Below are 23,452 nucleotides of genomic sequence, written 5' to 3'. Positions count from 1 at the left end.
GCTGAGATAAGGGATATGCTGGGAGGAATAAAGGCTGAGCGGACAGGCTGGGTTGAGGTAAGGGACAAGCTGAGAGGGGTTCAAGCTGAAGGGCTTAGAAGATTTTCTAACAGAAAATAGAAGAGGAAACTTGTTCTGGTTAAAGAGTCTTTGAAGATATGTCTTTAGACCCAAAATGACAGCTCTAAACACTGATCTATTTTGAAGGTAGAAATCAAATAGCCTCACATACTCTATTCAAGCTTACACTGCACTATCTTACAGTAATCCTGCAATACTTTCAACTTGCTTGAAACTCGCTTCCCTCCCAGCTACAAGGTGCATGATTCATTTGTTTGAAATGATCTTATTTGATATCCTATGAAATCTGCATTTGTGTTCCTATGACACGTTTGTGCTATATCTCATGACAAATTTCCATCTTATGGGTGTTCTATGTCGAGGGCATCAGTGTTAAAGAGAGAAATGATCTGCAAGTGCCTCTCAGGGCAGGGGTAATTCTAAAATATGAGTCTGGCACTCATACTCATACCCATACCGTTATCATTAAATGATGGTATTCACAGCAGCTATGATCACTGGCCACCTCCACTAATGTATCCATATGTGGTGAAGAATGTTGCCGTCAGACAGCACATATTGATATTTCAGTCAGGAGTGCTATAATGATTTCTCTGACTAACTAGCCAGCCAGTGATGGGGTCAGGTGCATATGATTGACAGGCTCGAGAAGAGATCTTTCCTGGTAATGTCAACCTGGGTCAGTTAAGACTTCGAGCTGTTAGAGCTGACACTCCAATGCAATGCTGCGGGTGCCGTCCTTCAGTTGAGAAGTTAAACCAACGACCTTTCCGCCTCTTCAGGTGAATGGTAAGGCTCCAATGGCACCATCTTTGAAAAAAGAGAAGGGAGTTACTCCCGGTGTTCTGGCCTATAAATTCCCCCAAATAAAATGTGTCATTCACTTCATGGCTGTTTGTGTGACATTGTGTACAGATCGGGTGCCATGGTGTCCATGAAATGCACAGTCATTACATTTCAGTGAATCCTGTGAAGTGATTCAAGGTGGAGGTAGATAAATGTTTGTTAGGTCAGGGTATTAAGGGATACGGGGCAAGGGCGCGTAACTGAACTTGAGGTTTAGATCAGCCGTGATTTTATAGAGTGGTGGGACAGGCTCGAGGGACTGAGTAGCCTACTCCTGTTTCTGTGTATCTATGAGATGTTTAGACAATGTGATGAGGAGCTATGCAAGGATTAATATTTTTGTGGGTTTGCTATTTTCTGCAGCCTGGTTCTGTGTGTCATCTGGGTGTAAAGTAGTGATATGTGTGGCCTCCTGAAGCCATGTGATAATAAACTGAGGGGAAACGCGGAAAGCTAGTCACAGAAATGAATTGATTTAACTCATCAGAAAGTCACAGTGACAAAAACGGAGATTTGTTTTCAAGGACTTTGCGACTGTAACATTGCTATATCTATGGCAGGTGTCAACTCTCCGACATGGTGGGGATCTGCTGTGACTGTCATTGGGTTATTACAACAAGGTTCAGAGCTGAATTGATTTGTAGCTTGTGTGCGTGGTGTGGCACAGCAAGGCATGACTGCTGCTTGCTTTGTCCTCTTGCCTTTTGAAGCTTTCCAAGATGAAAAGGTGCCGACATTTGCATCTGTACTTGCATTTAGTGACTGTCATGTTTAAGGCAGTTGAAGTGCTACAAAGAAAAGAGAATTCAAAAGCCAGGACTTGTACAGTACAAACAAATTGCAGGGGTTGCTTTATTCTGCTCTGTGTGTTCCACCTCTTTAACCGCACTTTCAGTCATCTTTCCTGAACCTGCCGCCTGGACTCCCTCGCCCAGCTCGGGTTCCCACTCAGCATCATTAAGCACCTTGGGATGTCCTCGTGACGTGAAAGGCATTATGTAAATTGTATTGTATACATTAACTGATATAGGCAAAATGTTACTCTGCTCTGATTGGTGTGTTTTGCCAGTTCTGTTTACCAATAACTTTAATGTAATTTTCTATGTTTAGTTCTAGTTTACATTTAACAGATCTTGTTTTTATATTGCAGTGCATCTATTTATAAGCACAGTAAGAAATTGGATAAATGTACTGAACAGCGCAGAATCCTGCAGCTCCTTATCACACAGAGCCACAAAGAGCACTTAACCCATAATCATACACATTACCACACAGAGACGCTGCCATTTAAACATTGTCACCGGCGATAATCATCGTCAGTGATAATCATTAAATGACTCAAAACTGGGATTTGAACTTATTGACTTGTTTAGCTCTCAACAGGTTTGGAATTGAACAGACCCCCCCACCCCCCCACCCATCCCGACTTAAGCATAATGGCTTGACACGTGCTGTTGTCCTGGCTGGTGTGTGCTGTTCCCATGGCTGGCATGTGCTGTTCCCCTGGCTAGCGTGTGTTGTTGCCTTGGCTGGTGTGTGCTGTTCCCCTGGCTGGCGTGTGGTGTTCCCCTGGTTGGGTGTGGTATTTCCATGGCTGGTTTGTACTGTTACCCTGGCTGACGTGTGCTGTTGCCCTGGCTGGCGTGTGCTGTTGCCCTGGCTGACGTGTGCTGTTGCCCTGGCTGGCGTGTGCTGTTGCCCTGGCTGGTGTGTGCTGTTGCCCTGGCTGGCGTGTGCTGTTGCCCTGGCTGGCGTGTGCTGTTGCCCTGGCTGGCGTGTGCTGTTGCCCTGGCTGGCGTGTGCTGTTGCCCTGGCTGGCATGTAGTGCTGCTCTAATGAGGCAGATATAAGCCACAGCATTCTCTCCCTTTCACTGAATAGAGCAGGCAGTAAAGCTGTCTGTGGCACAGGAAGAGATATAATTGAAAGCAGCCTCTTTTGGTTTGGTACTAATAATCTCAGTTGCTTTTTCTGTGACTTTAGAGGACCTACCTTAGGTTACTTATAAAATATTTATAATTTGTCAATATTTCATTATTTTTCCAGTAAACCTCTGACAAGCACATCTTATTAGCCAGTAGTAATTTAAAATAATCAGCAAACTAACTTTCAGCCCCATGGGACATACTCCTGATGTGAAAGGCACTATACAAATGTAATTTGTTTTAACTTTTGCTCCAACTGAGCTTGACACAGGAACACTGAGAGGACAGACAGGCCCCAGAGGAACTTTTTGTTGATTTCTTTTATGCAATTTTATTTCAATTATGCAGGTGTCAGGAGAAGGAGAGCTTTCAAAATGTGTAAATATGGGGTATATATGCAGAGATATATATATAAGCTTTTGTGCTGCATAAAGCTTCCCATCTGATCTCAGCTGTAGTATATATATATCAATAAGATCCCTTTCCTATCAGAGATTCTCAAACGCTTGTTTGTTAAAGTGGTGAAATTTTACTTGATGAAATTTTCTTTCTGATCAAATTTTACTGAAGTTGATGGATGTTTAGGCAGAAAAATGAAATACCTTCCATGTTAGACATTCACAAAAGAAGTTTAGATGAAGAAGACCCTTTGGTCCATCTGATCTCATCCATCCAGAATAACTACCCTATCATCTTCCTCATCACAACATCAATTCGCTTGTTGAATGAGTGTCAGTGACTTGACCTCAACCACAATTGCTGGGAACCTGTTCCAGTTGCTAATTACTTTCTGGGTAAAGAAATGCTTCCTGATGTCTGTCTTGAAATTACATTTTGCAATCCTAAACCTATGTCCTCTTCTGCTGTTTCAGTGATACCGAAACTATTATTCTGAGATCTGACATACAAGGCAGCCATTTAACACTAGTAAACTTTTCATATCCTATTCTTAACACAGGGTGAAAAGTGTGTTACCGATAGTGAACAGAGTATTTACACCGACTGACAACAAACACTTTAAACACCAGTGTTTATTCGCTCTGAAATGCTACCCCACATGAAGAACGCTATATAAATAAATGCAAGTTGTCCCCAGTATCAAGGACTTCCTGGTCATGTACAGTCTGGTTACCTGAAGAGAAAAATTTCCTCTACTCCAGCAACACTCTTAACCCCAGAGAAGATGCAATTTTCCACTTCAATGGTTATTTTATACTTGAGCTCATGGTCCAAGCTTACACTCCAGTGTAGCATTGGGGAAACACTGCATTGTCAGAGGTGCCATCCTTCGGATGAGACATTTAACTGAGGACGCATCTGCCTATTTGGCTGAACGTTTAAAGATCCCATGACACTATTCAAAAAGGGTTTCCTGACCAACACTGCTCCAGACAAAAATGGTCTTGGCTATTTGTGGTGGGACTTTTCTGTGCATAACTGGCTGCAGTGTTTGCCTGAAAATACAGGTCACTTTGCAGCAATTACTCTGAAGCACTTTGAGATGTCTCAGAGTGGCAAGGATTCTGTTTAATTACTCTGACTGAGGTGAAAAATATAATGTTTCAAAACAGGTTTGTTCATTGCCAACTGTTGGCAATTCTGGTGATTTGTTAAGGCAGGGTTGTGCTAGGAGTCCATATCTACTCGGCACTGACTTGAGACTGCTCAACATCAAACATTTTACAAAGAGAAATCAGCAGCTACGTTTAGCACTTGATGTAGTAAAGATTCTTTAAACAAAGAGAACATGTATTCCTCCTTGTAATTATCGCATACCCGGGGGCATTTACAAGTTTATGTGATTAACAGCATTTGATGAATGGTGAACTATTTTGATTTCAACTGTTTCCCTTTTTAATGTTGAAAGTGAAATGCTTCTTGTAATTATTTGATCAATGTTTAACCAGTGATTTTGATAATTATTTGTTTTTTCATTTGTATACTGGAAGCAATAAATGGTAAATGATACAACCACTGTATTGATGACCAGCGACAGACTGGCTCCCTGCAAGGGCTCGGGATTCTGATGTACAATGGGGGAACTGGTTCATACGGCGCTGGTTCTTGCTGGTGCCAATTCTGGGGATGCAAAAAGCATAAAACCTCAGCGTGTTTAAAAACTCTGTCAGGCGTAAATGGAACTTCTGAACTAGGCTGCAAGGGGTGGTAAGTTTCGGGCACCGATCATGGTCAGGAAATTTGCTGATTTCCTGTATACACAATCCCATTGATGACTGTATCAGTGTCAAATGGCTAATGCTTTGGGCTCTTGTACAACCAATCTAATACTTTCATGCTTGGTCTGTGGCTTCTGTTGGATCAGTATGTCTGGAGTGTAAACTCTCCTAGGTCTGATCCTAGTGCACCTGAACTATTATATCTAGCTATCTCCGAGACAGCACTGAGGCTGTTATCACTGATGACAGTGATATTCACATTAGACCTGCTGGGAGAAAATAACCTGTGGATATGTTATGTTAACCTAGGTATAAATTTACAGAATACAATTTACAATATAGCACCTTTCACATTGTGAGGATATCCCAAAGAGCATTCACAGTACTGTTTGGGATCTAGAGTGGGTGTGGGAGCTGAGTTTGATGGGGAAGGAAAAATTAGGTTTGTTTTAGGTTATACATTTTGAGAAGAAAAATAAGGAGAACAAGTATCTGCTGGGTGGTAAAATATTAAAAGGAGTGGAAGAGCAAAGGGACTTGGGGATTAATGTATATAAATTAGATAAGTATATACATCCTAAAATAAATCATTGAATGTGGGAAGGCAGTTAGAAAAAGGTGTCAAAAATGCAAAATTGGAAATTTACCAGGTCGGTAGGTTTGAAGGTCAAAGAGATAGGATAGGGCAAGACTGTGGAGGGTTTTAAAAATGAGAACGAGGATCTTGAACTCAATCTGATGGGGGAACAGGAATCCATTAAGAGAGATGATCAGGACATACTACATTATTAGTATACAATAATGTAACTGGGGCTGAAAAAGTGCTCTTCTTGAATGTGGCAATGTTATTGGCCACCAGAAAAACATAAGAATACAAAGAGTGTACAGCACGGAAAAAGGCCACTCATCCCAACGAGTCTGTGCCCGTGTTTATAATAATAATCCTTGCATTTGATGGAGTGCCGTATCACGTCTTCGAGACATCTATAATCGCTTCACAGAATATACTGTAAAGTGAATTGACTGTATATTTTGCAGCCGAAACATGACAGCCAATTGTGGACAGCAGTGTCCCACAAACAGTTGTGGATTGAGTGACCAAATTATTATTATTATTATGTTTTTAATTTTGACGGGAATATTACTCCCAGAAAAGCGATCCCCCAATCAACTAACAAATGGGTTTCTACTCACTGCTAGGTAAACAGAGGCGTGGAGCACTAGGTGGAGTACAGGTGGAGTCCTATAGCATATTGGTTTGAGCGCTCGCTCCACAAAAGTTTGTAGTTTATACACCACACAAGTCATTACCCACTCCTTACTCCATCCAATAACTTTCTATTCCCCTCTCCCTCAAGTGAAGGTCTAACTTCCTCTTGAATGCATCTGTACTATCTGATTGAATCACTACTTAATGTAGCGAGTTCTACAGCCTCACTACTCTCTGAGTGAAGTAGTTCCTCCTCAATTCTCTTTTGGATTCCTCAAGTCACTATCTTATACTTACATCCCCTGTTACAGTCACCCCAACCAGTGGAAACAGCCTATTTATGTTAACCTAATCAAACCCTTTTATAATTTTAAACACCTCTATCATCTCCCCTTCTCTTCTCCAGCAAAGAAAGGCATAATCTATTCAATCTGTCCTGTTAACCTGCCATCCCGGTATCATCCTCGTAAACCTACACCATACTCTTTCCAATTGCTGCTATATCATTTTCACAGTGTGGAGACTAGAATTGGATACAATGCTTCAAATGTGATCGAACCAAGATTTTGTATAAATTCAACATTACCTTCTCACTTTAGTAATCTAACCTTCTGGATATAAAACCCAAGACCCCATTGGCCTTTTTAAAGCCTTACCTACCTGTGTAGCTATTCTTAAAGATTTTTGGACCTGAATTGCTGGATTTCTCTGTACTTTCTACTTCTCTTAGATTCCTACTATCTAGACCAGTGGTTGCCAATCTTTGAGATGTTTCACATAAAAAGATACTACGAATATTTATTTCTTTAGTAATACTTTACGTGTAAACTGATGGCCTTTTGATAAAGGATTATTATCCTTTATCAAAACGGAGATTATTCCCTAGCAGTCAGAAGGAACCTGATTATTAGTTGATTGGCGGATCACTTACTGGGGTAATACTCCCTCAAAAAATATAAAAACATTTGGACCCTCAATTCATGACTGTTTGTGGGACACTGCTGTGTGCAATTGGCTGCCACGTTTCGCCCACAAAATACACAGTAAATTCACTTTACAGTATATTCTGTGAAGCACTTTAAGACGTCTCAACTATGTGATAAGACACTATATCAAATGCAAGGATTATTATTATTATTGGAAGGCCTGGCACTATTTTCTCTAGTTTCTGAGCCACCAACTACAAGTCAGACTGGGTTGTGGTTTCTGACTGGTGAAGTGCTCATATCATTGACGGGATTAACTGCCTTAATTAATTCCTCACTGTTTCTCTCGCAGTAAAAAAAATGCTTTTTAGAAATTAATTTTCACTAGAATGCCTCCTGTCATTTAGAGATAGATTTCCTTTTGTCCCTTTTGATTCTATCCATATCTCCATTCTGTCTTTTCTGCCTGCACTCATTCTCTCAATTCATCTCCATCTCTCACTCTTCTGCCATCTGCCATTCATTTTGAATGAGCTGTCTTTCACTGTGATGGTGACATTATTCTTGACATTATTCTTACCAAAGAATAATTATTTCCAAAGTCTCCTTTTCAGCCACCTTCCCGTTTCGCTTGTCAGTCTTCATCACCAGTTATGTCTTCCAAAATTCTCTGGATTCTGGAACGGTTCCCATTGATTGGAAGATTGCAAATGTAACACCACTATTTAAGAAGGGTGGGAGAGAAAAGATGGGGAATTATAGACCAGTTAGTCTGACATTAGTGGTAGGAAAAATTCTTGAGTCCTTAATTAAGGATGTCATTATGGGATTCCTGGAAGACCATAACAAAATTAGGCAGAGTCAACATGGCCTTACAAAAGGGAAGTCATGCTTAACTAATCTTTAGAGTTTTTTGGAGATGTATCTAGCAGGTTAGATAGGGGGGAACCAATAGATGTAGTATATTTAGATTTTAAAAAGGCATTTGTCAAAGTGCCACAAAAACGGCTATTGCACAAGGTTAAGGCCCACGGGATTAATGGGAACATATTAGCATGGATTGAAGAGTGGCTAACGGGTAGAAAACAGAGAGTAGGGATAAACGGGTCATTCTCGAATTGCAGAATGTGACTAGTGGAGTGCCACAAGGATCAGTGCTTGGGCCTCAGCTATTTACAATTTACATCAATGATCTAGACAAGGACATTGAATGTAACGTATCTATATTCACGGATGACACTAAACTAGGTGGGAGAGTAAGCTCTGAGGATGATGCAAAAAGATTGCAACGGGATATAGATAGGCTAGGGGAGTGGGCGAGTAGGTGGCAGATGGAATTTAATGTGGGGGAAGTGTGAAGTTATTCACCTAGGTAGCAAAAGTAGAAAAACAGATTATTTTCTAGAGGGGGAGAGATTAGATAGTGTTAGTGTTCAGAGGGATTTGGGTGTCCTTGTACACCAGTCTCAAAAAGTTAGTTTGCAGGTGCAGCAAGCAACTAAGAAGGCGAACGGCATGTTAGCGTTCATTGCAAAAGGTTTAGAGTACAAGAGTAGGGAAGTTTCTTGCTGCAACTGTATAGGGCCTTGGTGAGACCGCAACTAGAGTATTGTGTGCCGTTTTGGTCTCCTTATTTAAAAAAAATACTTGCCCTAGAGAGTGTGCAGCGTAGATTCACTAGGTTAGTTCCTGGGATGAGGGGACTGACCTATGAGGATAGGCTGAATAAACTAGGGCTATATTCTCTAGAGTACAGAAGAATTAGGGGAGATCTTATTGAAACATATAAGATTCTTAAAGGGCTGGATAAAGTAGACGTTGAGGGACTGTTTCCCCTGGTAGGAGAATCTATAACCAGGGGTCACAGTCTTAAAATTAAGGGTCAGCCTTTTAGAACAGAGTTGAGGAAACATTTCTTCACTCAGAGGGTAGTGAATTTGTGGAATTCACTACCCCAGAAGGCTGTAGGTGCTCAGTTCTTGAACATCTTCAAGGCTGAGATTGATAGATTTTTTAAAAATAGAGGGATTAGGGGATATGGGGATTGGGCAGGTAATTAGAGTTAGGTCTGAGGATCAGCCATGATCTTATCAAATGGCGGGGCAGGCTCGAGGGGCCGAATGGCCTACTCCTGCTCCTAATTCTTATGTTCTTATAAATCCCAGTTAAACAATCTGTTAAATGCTTGAAAGAATCGTGATTTTTAAGCAAGTAGTAGCTCAGGAATTGAGCTGTGGGGTACATATTTATTTTGAGTTAAATTGGATGATTGGATGGAAGTATTATTCACTCTGTACCATACTCTGTTTCTAATTGTTAAACAGATGAATTCTGTGTAATCATTTGTAAGAAGCTTAACTTGTGGCTCAGTGCTGGAGCAATGGAATCTGTTGAGTCCAGGCTTTTTAGGTCAGGAATGGCAAATAGATTTTTGAATGATTTAACAATTAGGTTAAAGAGGGAACTGCACTCTGTTCCAAAAATGAGAGTCTTTAATATTCTGGAGTGTAACATTAGATTTCATGATTTGATTGCCAGTAGGTACCAATAATCTCTTTCCTGTGTTGTATTCCAAATATCCCCAAGAGGCTTATATCCCATTAAAGAGATCACAAGGTAATCTGAATGAAGAAGGCCCCTTGACCCAGATGATTGCACCTTCCAGGATACAAATCCTACTGTCTTCCCAAAACAGTAAACGGAATTAAGCTGTTTCTTAATTATTCTGCGAGCCCTGACCTCAGCCATCCTTCTTAGCAACCTGTTCCAGCTGTTAATTAATAGCTATGTAAAACATTGTTGCTGTAGATGAGCAAAATTCCACTGAGTCTTAGCCTGTTTCGGCCTTAAAACTTAAGATTGGGCAGAATTCTGGAAGATTCTCACATTGTCTTAATTTGAAAGTTTTTCAGAACTTCTTCTAAAACAGCTTCTAAAGGAAGAACTGAATTTAAGAATTTCCCACAATTCTGCGCAATCTTAAGTTTTAAGGCAAAGTGAATTTGCCTGTAGACTGGGCAGAATGTGAAGCCTCCGGTGTCTATGTTACAGTTGGTTGAAGGGATTAAGTATCTATGGGGAGCACCAGAGACAGGAGAGAGTGGTGCTGCTGTCATTCACGTGTCACTCTGTGCTCAATGGCACTCATCGGCAGTGTAATATGACATTAAAAATAAAATTTTGTTTGATTTTGCTATTACTTGAGTTTAATTTTCAACAAGATTATAATAAGCCCAGGAGTGACTTTAACACTTCCCATGTTTTTATGTGAAGTAGGCTGTCACCTTGCTCATTTCAAGTCTTCCCACTCTCTTGAAAATCCCATTAGCAGGAATTAATGTCAGGAATTATGGAATAGTGGTATGACGCCAACAATCATAAATCTTAATAACCTGCTACAGAACCACTTTAAAATATGCAGGCGAATGATGCACTGGATCTCTAAATGTTAAAAATAAATGTTAGCTGTAGCTGTAGCCAGGCACTATACATCTGTGTTCAATTCTGTCCACATCCCATTGATTTAAAAATGTATCATGTCCTTATAATATTTACAGTTACTTTGAGTCACACAGCCAGAGACTGAAATTAGCCCCTGACAAGTTACTGCAATTTATTGTTTGAGCCTTTTCAACTAAAGTGTGGAAACCCAGTTCCATAACGTGAATCATTTATGCAACTGAGATCTCATTGATTATAAAAGCATACTCAATGCTTTATACCTTCACACCGCTGGTTTCATAGCAGTGATAAATTGAATTCAATCATGTCACAGTCATTAAAGGGGAAGTGCATTGTAGTGAGCTGCCGCATAACCTTAATTGTTATCAAGGGAGTTATTGTGCGCTTGGTAATCGCATGTCGACATGCTTCATGCTTTGAAGCTGCTCGCTCACTGCAGCCTCTGGGACAGATTTGTTTTCTTGATCACCCCTTATATAACTGTGAAGATTCTTCACCATGTTACCGTCAGAGTGATGTTAAAGTCAGTGTTATGTTCACAGTCAGTGACACGATTACAGTCAGTGACACAATTACAGTCAGTGACACGATTACAGTCATTGACACAATTACAGTCAGTGACACGATTACAGTCAGTGACACAATTACAGTCAGTGACACAATTACAGTCAGTGACACGATTACAGTCAGTGACACAATTACAGTCAGTGACACGATTACAGTCAGTGACACAATTACAGTCAGTGACACAATTACAGTCAGTGACACGTTTACAGTCAGTGACACGTTTACAGTCAGTGACACAATTACAGTCAGTGACACGTTTACAGACAATGACACAATTATAGTCAGTGACACGATCACAGTCAGTGACACGATTACAGTCAGTGACACGATCACAGTCAATGACACGATTACAGTCAGTGACACGATTACAGTTAGTGACACAATTACAGTCAGTGACACAATTACAGTCAGTGACACACTTACAGTCAGTGACACAATTACAGTCAGTGACACGATTACAGACAATGACACAATTATAGTCAGTGACACGATTACAATCAGTGACACGATTATTACAGTCAATTACATGATTGCAGTCAGTGTCACGATTACAGTCAGTGACAGGATTACAGTCAGTGTCACGATTACAGTCAGTGACACGATTACAGTCAGTGACATGATTACACTCAGTGACATGTTTAGTCAATGACACGATTACAGTCAGTGACACAACAACAGTTAGTGACACGATTACAGTCAGTAACACGATACAGTCAGTGACACAATTACAGTCAGTAACACAATTACAGTCAGTAACACGATTACAGTCAGTGTCATGGTTACAGTTAGTGCTCACACTAACATTCTTCACAGGGAGAAAAATAGTCGAGGAAGCTGATTTTCTGTGGTTCTCTTGGGGTAATGAGGACAATTTTTTTTCAAATTAAAAGTGAGTTTAAGACTTTTGGAAAATTCTGCACAATCTTAAATTTTAAGACAATGTTCTTAAAACTGTGAGAAAGTTCAGAGCTGAGGATTCTTGAAGCCTGAGTTACCCATTTCTGAACATCAAGCAGTAGTTAATGATCGGCATTAATATTGCTCTGATTATTCCTGCCTTTCTCTTAGTTTAAAGAATATACATCTTTATATTGTGAGTTCTAATGATAGTGCAGAGGAGCTGGCTTGAAGGAGTCGTTGAACTTGACAATGCGAGGGAATCAAGTTAACATTAGTAGAGATATCAGCCTCGATTTTGCTGGGTGGATGGTCACAGCTCACCACAAGTCGAAAAAAGTTACAATATTCAAGTTACTGGCCTATTATTTTTCTAATTTTCTCCCCTCATCCCCTCATGCGTGGGTGTAGTTCCACTGGCATTGGTTGTCCACTGGTAACCCCCATCGTGGCCATTGTTCATAGGTGAGCCTTTGGCAGTGAGTGTCGGCAAGCCACACAGGAACCCCAGCTGTTTTTACCCTCCCAAACTGTGGGAAGGCTGGCATCAATTTAGCCTCCCCCATGCAACTCCAGCTGAGAGCAGCAAGCTCCTGGTCTGTAGGCTGTAGCTTTAACCAATACACAATTGGAGCTGCCCGCCAAGCTCATTTTGTTTCATGACAGAAATGGCTTTAAATGGAAATGAAAGGGAAGGACACACAGAAACGTTCATAGCAGAACACTTGCTTTTCATGATTCAATATTGTTCTCGCTCTCTCAGATGTGAACTCACAGCCGTAATTCTGCCCAATGAGGACACAATGAAGTAGGCTCGACGGGCTCAATGTCTGCTCATGTTCCTATTTTCTTATGAGAGATATCTGTGCGGAATGTGGTGATAGACAGGTAGAACAGGACATCTGTAAGAGGCTTTGGGCCAAACCACTGATGTGAAATGAAGGGGGAAGGGAGGTTTTACACCTAAACCAGTCGATAATTAAAGACTGATTTTGATTGCAATTTCTGCTATCTGCTAAATGTTAAATCATTCCCCCCCCCCATAGAATATTTACAGCTTAAAAGGAGGCCTTTCAGCACATCATGTCTGTTGTGATGCTCGCTCTCTCACTTTTCACAACACCTTTAATATTTAAAACTATTTTGAACCATGTTTTTTGTTTGTAAAATTGCTGTAGGAATAGATATTTTGCCATCAACAATGAATTTATGAAATCTATCTACTTTTTAACTGTAACTTTCAAATTTAAACCGTAGAAAACGTGGGAGATATATTAACTCTAATAATCTATCGGTGAGGACCGCCTTATCTCAGACACCACTGCATTGCAGTGTTTATGGAAGGACATCTGCAGGGATGGGGTGTCCTAGGAGCTGGAAGTTCACACGTTATCACATTTCTTTACAGACAGCGAGAAGCCTCTCTTGAAAAACCACCATGATCAGCGGTCACAGGCACCATGGGGCACCACATTGGAGACTTCCAGAACAAACAAAGATGTCATAGAAGACATCAACTCTCCAGAACAGTAAGTAGCGCACCAAGCACATTCTCTCAATGCAACCCAGATCTCAGCCGGTATTATTAGAGCATTAAAAGGAATAATCTAACCAGATCTTATCCCACAAAATCATTATCTATTTTTACATAAATCCACTTTGTTATTGGTCTTGTTATCTTTAAACCTATCTCAAACCTGCTCTTCCTGGCCAAAGTTACAGAACGTGTTGTTGCAAATCAACTTCACTCACACCTCTCCCTCCAATCCCCACTTGAACCCTTCCAGTCTGTTTTTCGCCCACAGCACAGAGCCACCGCTCGTCAAGGTCACAAAGAGAGAGGAAAGTCACAAATGACGTCCTCTCTCTTTGTGACCAGGTCTCCCTCTGCCTCCTCCTTCTCCTAGATCTTTCTGCCAAGTTCAGCATAATCGATCACGCCATCCTCCTCTACCACCTCTCCTCCCTCTTCTACATTAGCGGGACTGCACTTGCAAGATTCGAGTCCTGCAAGGCAAAATGTTGGGCAAGTTTCCTTACTCGATACGCCTCTGATTACTCAAGCATATGTAGGAACCCAGTTGTTAGGCGATTGGCAGACAGCTTTTCCCGGGGTAATAATCCCTTCAAAAAAAAGCAATAATATCATAAATCTCTCCCTGTCCACTGGCACTGTTCCCAACCTATTAAAAAAACGCTGTCATCACTCCTATCCTTAAAAAACCTACCCTGGACCCATCTCTACTCCCCAACTACCCCCATCTCCAACCTCCCTTTCCTCTCCAAGGTCCTGGAATGAGTTGTTGCTTCCCAGTTTCACTCCTTCTTCTCCCGCCACTCTCTTCATGAACCCCTCCAATCGGGTTTCCCTGCCAATCACAGTATAGAAACAGCCCTGGCCAAAGTGATAAATGACATTCTGTCCATCTGCGACCAGGGTTCCCTCTGCCTCCTCAGCCTCCTTGACATCTCTGCTGCCTCCGACACCATCGACCACTCTATCCTCATTCACTGCCTCTTCTCTCACCTCAACCTTCACAGGTCTGTCATTGACTGGTTCAGATCATACCTCTCACACCGTCTCCACTTCATCTCCACAAACGGCTTCTCCTCTAGCCCCCGCACTGTCTCGTGCGGCGTTCCTCAGGGCTCTGTCCTTGGTCCCCTCCTCTTCAATATCTATATGCTCCCTCTTGGTAATATCATCTGCAGACATGGGGTCAACTTCCACATGTGTGCGGATGACACCAAACTCTACCTCGCTGCTTCCACCCGTGACTCCAGGACCACTGCTGTCCTGACAGAATGTGCGTCAGACATCAAGTCCTGGATAAGAGCTAACTTTCTTCAGTTGAACATCAACAAGACCGAGGCTCTCCTGATCGGCTCCCGTCAGAGCCTCCACACTCCACCTTGCTAAGCCAGTCCGTAACCTTGGGGTCTTGTTTGACACTCAACTATGCTTTCTACCCCACATTTGTGCCATGACCCGCTCTGCCTTCCCCCACCTCCGCAACATTGCCCGGCTCTGCCATCATCTCACACCCAAGCCACCAAAACCCTCATACATGCATTCATAACATCGAGGCTTGATTATGCAAACTCCTTGCTTGTCGGCCTCCCCAACTTCACCCTCCGCAGGCTGCAGATCATCCAGAACTCTGCAGCCCGTGTCCTCTCATACATAAGGCTCCATGACCCTATCAGCCCCTTCTTCGCCCGACTCCACTGGGTTCCCATCACACAGAGGATACAGTTCAAGATCCTGGACTTCACCTTCAAAGCCCTCTATGGTCTTGCTCCCCCCTATCTCTGCAACCTCCTAACCCCCTACCATCCTGCCCACTCCCTCCTCTCGACGGGTTCCTGCCTGCTTCACATTCCCCACCTTGCTGTCCCCACCATTGGCAGATGGACCTTCTGCCATTCTGCCGACACCCTCTGGAACTCCATCCCGCAGTCCCTCCGCCTCTCCCCTTCCGTTGCCTCCTTCAAGACCGTGCTTTCAATTACCCTGCTTCCCCTCCTGCCCTCCATCCTCCCTGAACCCGACCCCCAGCTCGGGTCCAAAACTCTGACGGTCCAGCGCCTTGGGACGTCCTTCTGACGTGAAAGGCGTTATACAAATGTAATTTTGTTGTTTTTATTGTAATAATTTGGTCACTCAATCCACATTGTGGGACACTGCTGTGCAATTGGCTACCTCGTTTCGCCCACAAAATATACAGTCAATTCACTTTACAGTATATTCTGTGAAGCCCTTTGAGATGTCTCAATGACATGATAAGGCGCTATATCAAATGCAAGAATTATTATTACTTAACAAACCCCCAACAATACATCTTGCCAAATATTTTTTCCTCCCAAATCTACTTCTCCTCTCCAGCAGCAACTCCCAGTATGATGATGTTCTGTCAGCTTGTTTGACGGACAGCAACAACAACAACTTGCACTTACATAATGCCCTCCATGCAGGATAGCGTCTCAGAGCGTTAAAATATGATGGAGCCTGACTCCGAGCTGGGGGAGCTGGCCGTAAGCATGGTCAAAGAGAAAGGTTTTCAGGCGGGACTTGAAAAAGGGGAGAAAGGGGACAAGGTGGAGGGATTGAGGGAGAGTGTTACAGAGTTTTGGGGCGTAGTGGCTGAAAGCGCGACCTCCGATGGTGGGGTGGAGGGTGTGAGGGACAAGCATGAGGCCGGTGCCAGTCGAGCGGATCTAAACTCCTCAACCTCCCTGGGCTCTCCCTTACACTTACCGAACCAGTGAGCAATCCAGGGGTCCGGTTTGAACACCAGTTGTCCTTCCTCCCCCACATCCAGTCACTGACCAGGACCGCCTTCCTCCACCTCTGCCACATTGCCAGTATCTTTCCCCAAATGCTCCTGAAACCCTTGTGCATGTGTTTGTCACCTCCTGTCTGGATTACTCAAACGCACTCCTTGCCGGTCTCCCCAGCTCCACCATTCAAATGATCCAGCTCATTCAGAACTCTGCTGCCCACATACTAACCCGGACCAAACTCCGTACCCACATCTCACCAGTTCTGTCCAGGCTCCACTGACTCCCCATCACCAAACGGATCGACATCAAGATCCTCACACTTGTGTTCAATTAACCTTCACTCCCTGGCACCTCCCTACCTCTCCGATCTCCTCACTCCCCAATCCACCACCCTGTGCCTCCGTTCGACTGGCACCGGCCTCCTGCTTGTCTTTCGCACCCTCTGACCCACAATTGAGGTCACACTTTCAGCCACTAAGCCCTGAAACTATAGAACACTCTCCCTCAATCCCTCCGCCTTGCCCCCTCTCTCCCATTTTTCAAGTCGCACCTGAAAACCTTCCTTTTCAATTGTACTTACGGCCACCTCCCCCCCCACTCCCGGTTCGGAGTTATTGTTGTTGTATGATGGGGAGGTAGGAGAGGGAGGGGGAAGAAGGAATTTTTCATTCTCACTGAGTTTTAAACTCTAATAGATACAAATTCCATTCAGCGTTACACACCTCACCTTTCCAAGATCTCTGAAATGCTACCCTGCATTCGGGGTGCTATATAAATGCAAATTGTTGTTGTAATTCTTTGGCAATGTAAGACACTAATGGGATTTTGTATTATAACTGTGCATCACCACAATGATCACCATAATGATGAATGGAATTTTTAACCCCAAAGTGACCTGAATAGATTCAATTTGGTTACTTAATTAAATGCCAAATTTGGGAACCTCTCCCCCCACATCAGATGGCCCGTTTCTTTATGAACAGTGTCACACATTCAGACTGTCATGTATGATGCCCTTCTGTGCTATACACATCCCAACATTTGATTGAACCAACAGTGATAGATATTCGTAATAGGAGTCGTTGATAACAACTTTGAATTGCAAATAGAAACTCTTTCCGGCATCTGGAATTACATCATGCCAATCCATGAGACCTTCGCTCCAGCAGAACAGAACTCTTGAAGATTGATGTGACGCACTTCTGTTTACCAGAAAGAGATTTTGTTTGCAACACAGAGCTGTTATTTCCTGACGAGAAAGATGCTATACAAATGTAATTTGTTGTTGTTTTTGTTGTTATTAATATCTCTTGCTATGGATCACTCGGTGACTAACTACAACAAAAGGCAACTTATACTCATATAACATCTTGCACATAGGATAAATATCTCAAAATGTTTTACAATGACAATTATGAAGAGATGCCCGAAGGTATTAAAATGACAATGCAAAATTATTAATTGATTTTTTTACAGATAGAAAATATTGAATAATTATCCAGTTGTATGAGGGTTTCAGCTGCTCAAATAAAAGAGAGCAGGCCTTGCTCAGAGTGTTTGTGAGACAAATATTTGGAAAATAGTTTTCTTGATATTTTAAAATTGTGTAACTGTTGTTACATGTCAATTTAACATAATGAAAATTCTTAGAAGAAATGTTACAATGCGCAAAGCTACTGAATACAGTTTAAATTCTTTAAATGTTACCTGCTTCTGAGGCCACAATCTTCATGGTTTTAGCTCATAAGACCATCTTATTTAAGATCCTGCAGAATTGTAAAAATGTTTTAAATCCAATCTTAATTTGGGAGCCAGTTTTCCATTAGTACTTTTGGAAATATCGACTTTCAAATTATGACCGAATTTAAGAATTTCCAGAATTCTGTACAATGTCACATTTTAAGACAAAGGTCTCGGATGCATTACATTTCAAGCATTACAGTACAGCCAACTGATTGATTTCTTCTATTAATCAACTAACTGATTAATCATCAGTGCTGGTGCTCATCTAAGACTGCCCCGCCAATTATTTATGTTAATCAAAGAATTGGATCAAATTAGACTCAATTTGGGGCGATAAATGGTCCTGTTTGGTCACTGCTTGAGTTTCTAGTTCACTGCTAGGATATTCTCTGGTGTCCTATTTTCTTATGAAAAATAAGTTATTACAGAGCACCTGCGACGTGTGAAATGATCATCAACAGAATGAGAGCTGTTTTGACTGCATTGATTGTCCAGCTCCCTTCCTCCTTCAACAACTGTGTTTATTGGCATTAAGAACAGTAAGTGCAGACAATCAATTAGGGGACAGACTACAGTACAGAGTTACAGTCTTGAATGCACTTGAAGTTTCATTGGCAGCACTTACTGGGACATTTTCTTTGAACTGGCTTCAAATTAGGACCTAATTCAGTACTAAGATATCTGTATCTGTGATTTAGCATTTTGGAATCTTGCAGCTCTCTGCAAAACGTTCATTAGAGTGAATTATTATTATTGATTTGCAGTAAACAGATGAATTGGGGATACAGCAATAGGAAGATAATCAGTGTAAACAGTGAAGCCTCATTAATGATGCTTCCTTATTAACATCCAGGATTATAGAAAGATATTGCTGGCTGCTTATAATGAAATTCTTTCTTGCTAATGCCAGTTAGTTTCTCCGGTGCAGTTAGTGAACCGAACATTGTCAGTAAACTGGATATCCGTAAGATTCAAGATTAGTTTTGATGAAGAAGGCCCTATGGCCCAACTGATCTCATCCTTTTAGAAAACCCTCTTCCTATCTTCCCATCACAGTATCAAGCTACCGTTTTTTAATGAGTCCAGTGCCCTGGCCTCAACCACCCTGCTGGCAACCTGTTCTAGTTTTAATTACTGGCTTGGTAAATAAATACTTCCTGGTGTCTGTCCTGAAATTGCTCTTTGCGTATCTAAATTTACGTCCTCTTGTTTTACACTCTTGGTACATCCTTGAGTAGTGTTCTGGGTTTACTTTTTCAATCCCATTTAAAATGTTATATACCTTTATAAAGTCTACTCTGAATCATCTTCTCAGAAGAATCTTATCTTGTCTAATCTAATCTCTTTATCCTCTTTCTTGCAGTATACAACGCAGACTGTCTTTGCAGCTACCCATTCTTCATCATGCCTACTTGCCATCGATAGGTGGAGTCGATGCAAGTTGTGCCAGTCCGTGTGTTAGTCCCAATGCCAGCCCTCGGCACAGACATGTCCAGCCGTCATTTCGAGTCATGGTTTCCGGGCTGTAAAGAAAAGGCTTGCAGCCTGAACTGATGAGTACTCAGCATTTGGACTGTGTACCCCACCTAGTTCTCTGCTACGTACACGATGCACGCTCTCCATACCACAGAGGAATAGGCATTTGAAACAGACACAACTGGGTTCCTGAGCCAGCTTGTGTGGTCTGAGAGAGATGCCCTGAATCTGACCTGTAGCCTTATCTGTGAAGTTTTTGTTTCTGCATAAACTGGATGTATGTTTCCTTCCCAGAAAGAGTGATGGGTTTTCTTAAGGAAGCAGGGACTGTCGTTTTATCGAAACTGCACAGTTTATTTTACATGCCACAATCAATAGAGGGAGACAAAATGTGAGTTGCTATGCAAAATCTAATGTATAAATGCAGGTTCACAACCAACATAGAAACTAAAATTTAAATTTTGGCGTAGAAGCAAATATTGTCACCATTTCTGCACCGGCACACGCACCAAATGTATTCTCTAATAGACCAATAAGCAAAATGTTGTAGTGGAGAATGGAGTTCTGTAATAAATATATGTAACATGGGAGTGCGGATCTTCTATGGAAACATATAATTTGGTCAGAAAGACATATACAAATAAGTCACTGGGGTCTTTTGAACATGACACCTGAGCAGTATATAGATTAATATAGAAGTGAACTAATTGTCAGCTTTGATCAAAGGTGATTTGTGTCACCTGAAAGTGTTCTGCTTGTGTTCACACTTGTCTACCTTTTGTGCTACACTCTATCATTTGCTGGTGTGAGGCATTGATGACTTCAAGTTCTGGTACGCATTCTTAGTGTTAAAGCCTGGCATTGCCTTGTGGTTAAACTAAATAATGGTCCTCAATGGTAACTGTGTCAATGTGGTCACAGACATAGTTTGGAAGTAACAGAAGAAGTGGACAATCAATAATGAACTTTGTTACTCTGTGTTCTGTTTTTTGTTCACTACTTAAATTTATCAAGCTTGGATTCTCCCATTGTATATACACACCATCAGGGTTAGTATATTTACCAGCAAGCGGAGAATAACCCTCATTAAGTCTACCTCTGTCTCCCTCAGTATATTCATTCATGATTACCTTGGTTAACATATACCATGACAGCTTGAAGAGCAATTCACTGTTCACACTGATTAAGTATAGGAACAGAAGAGGACATTCAGCTCACTGAAGAGATCATTCAGCCTATTGAGCCTGTTCTGCCACATTAATAGATCATGGTAGATCTTTTTATTCTACTTCCTGCTTTTCTCCCTCAATACCCTTCTAAATATCAATCCATTTTCCTTTTAAACATCCTAATGGGTTCTGCATACTACCTTCTGGGCAGTGCATTCCACATTCTCATCAATGAAATGAGTGACGTAGGCAGACATGGGCAGATATTATTATCTGCTAATCTAACAGGTTGGAAGCTGTAACACCACCCCCCGCCACACACACACACACACACACACACACAAGCTAATTGGATTTCTTTAAATCCAAAGGTATGATATGGGAAATTCAAGTGTAGGCTGTGAGCTACAGTACAATTGTTAATACAATTAACAGGTGTCAACAGAAGTGATAAGAAGCATTTGAATATTGAAGTAATATTTATTGCTACTGACTTAATATTTGTATATAACGTAAATTGACATTTTGATCACGTCCAAAACCCCCAGTGAAGTGCAGGTATACACTTTCCTGAGAGACAATTTCACATTTCAGTCAAGGTAGTAAAATCCTATGTTCATTTGTTCCAAAAGAGCATGCTCAGTGCATTGATTCACCGGTCATAATAAGCTTCCAAGTACCGTTGTGAAGACATGTTTTGTGGTATCCTGAATGGTGACCTTGGCTGTTAATGTATTTCCCTGCCTCCTTAATTCAACTTTAACCAGGTTTATTTCTGAAGACACCAGATCATACGGAAGGAGGACTGAATACTGTATATAATGTATACACACGTTCTCTGTAGAAATATTATTCTAACATAGCAGGAAAACAAACAAAAAGTATTGACTGTTGGAGGTGAGCGTGTGTGTGTCTGTGACTGTCTGTGAATACTGACTGTGTGCAGTTTATTAGGTTTAAACCATGCAGTACATTTCTCTGTCTTAATGATACAGTAGTTATTTCCCATAAGGAAATATTTTTATTTCCTGCAAATATCAAAGACCCACAAAGTAATATAGTTATTTAATGTTTCTGTTCTTTTATACAGCAGCAAAAAAAAGGGTAAACTTATGAGGAGGCTGTGCCCTGACGGCATTTTCCAAATCATATTAGTGCACAAATGCTTTAAACTATACTGGAACTGCCAGGATAAACTGTAAATGAACAGAAGGTTTCTTGTACCCTTATACTGCATGAATTTTTAATAAATTGTTGCAAATCTGTTTTTATGAATAAAATACAAAAACTCACGATTCTTGTATTCTTCTGTCATGTGGAATAAACTGACTTGACATACCTGAGAGGTGTACACTGGGTTCCTCTTCCTGGCCAGACAACAGCATTGGGGAAAGCCAGTGGATGTCATGTTTACGTCTGAAAATTATGCAGCAATTTGATTGATACCTGTATATCCAGAGGTTAACGATACAATTCACCATTGGTGCATTTTTTTGTACCCTTTTCATGGAAAATCCTTAAATTCAACCTGAATTTGGAAGCTGTTTTTTTTTGCAGTTATTAAAAAGTGTGTTGTAAATTTCAATCAGGATACTAAGTGTAGTAAAATTCAAACTCAATTTAAGAATTTTTGACAATTCTATACATTATTTAAGACAAAATTATCTTACAGTCTAAGACTAGGTGAAATTAGTGCAAAGATCCAGAATTTCAGACAGGTAACACCAAATCTCACTCAGAATGAATTTAATCTAAGAGTATGAGTCATATTGCTTGGCTGGAAATATGCAGAATGTTAGAGATATCCCAATGCAGATGAACAAACATATGGCCAGGATCATTTATTACCTGCTGAATGTTCTCAGCGACTTCTGTTTTTGTTTCAGATTTCCAACATCTGCAGCATTTTGCATCTTTTTTTATATGGAAAAAGCTGTTTATAAGGAAATGTACGTTTGATTTGTACATTAATTATGGATTGATTATTCATTATCGAAGATGTAGCATGGCTTGTGCTATAACCTTAACCTGTAGTAGAGCAGAGTGACATATGTGATCCAGATTGTTGTTGTTATAGTTTCAAGCTTGAATACACCGATTTCTAGCTAGATCTCAATGGGGTAATACTTCTTTTGTTCCTATGATAGGGGAGCTATGTATTTTCCTCATGCCACTGTGGTTAGAGCTAATAATTACTCAATTGAGTGAATAGCTACAAACAGAGTTAGCATGGACCTCTGCTAATTTATCAGTCTGCTCTCAAAAGCAGAAAATATTATCAGCATATTTCAGAATGCAGATTAACAATTCAATACAACAACAATACAACTTTGTATTTATATAGCGCTTTTCACATCAGGAGAATTTTCCAAGGGTCCTTGGACAAACTATGATTATATACAATAACAAAATTACATTTATAGAGCGCCTTTCATGTCGTGAGGACGTCCCAAGGCGCTACAAGATTTTAAATAAGATTTTAATATGAAATCATATTGTGAAACAAGCACCAGGCTAATAATAAATAACAAAAATATTAATAAATACATTTAAAAACATTTTTGGTCAGTTGTGTGTCTCACATACGCAGAAACCATCCCTATGCTTAAGAGTATCCAAACCAAACTGAGAATTTCATGCATCTCACCTACACATGGAAATCCCAGAGATGGAATGGAATGGACACTCT

At 41.1% G+C, this 23,452-nt stretch overlaps 1 protein-coding gene across 1 annotated transcript in view; it reads left to right on the top strand.

Moving 5' to 3' along the window:
• The window catches only part of gabbr2 (gamma-aminobutyric acid (GABA) B receptor, 2), a 473,571-nt gene extending 451,530 nt beyond the window's left edge, over window positions 1-22,041 (top strand). The window contains exons 18-19 of the mRNA XM_007905328.2: window positions 13,500-13,620; window positions 19,482-22,041. Coding sequence (XP_007903519.1) covers window positions 13,500-13,620; window positions 19,482-19,647 — 287 coding nt within the window. The 3' untranslated portion in view covers window positions 19,648-22,041. The remainder of the gene's footprint in view (window positions 1-13,499; window positions 13,621-19,481) is intronic.
• The last annotated feature ends 1,411 nt before the right edge of the window (window positions 22,042-23,452 follow it).

The sequence above is a fragment of the Callorhinchus milii genome, unplaced genomic scaffold, assembly GCF_018977255.1.
Source record: "Callorhinchus milii isolate IMCB2004 unplaced genomic scaffold, IMCB_Cmil_1.0 Scaffold2, whole genome shotgun sequence".
Taxonomy (NCBI): domain Eukaryota; kingdom Metazoa; phylum Chordata; class Chondrichthyes; order Chimaeriformes; family Callorhinchidae; genus Callorhinchus; species Callorhinchus milii.
This window is presented reverse-complemented; position numbering and strand designations above follow the sequence as displayed.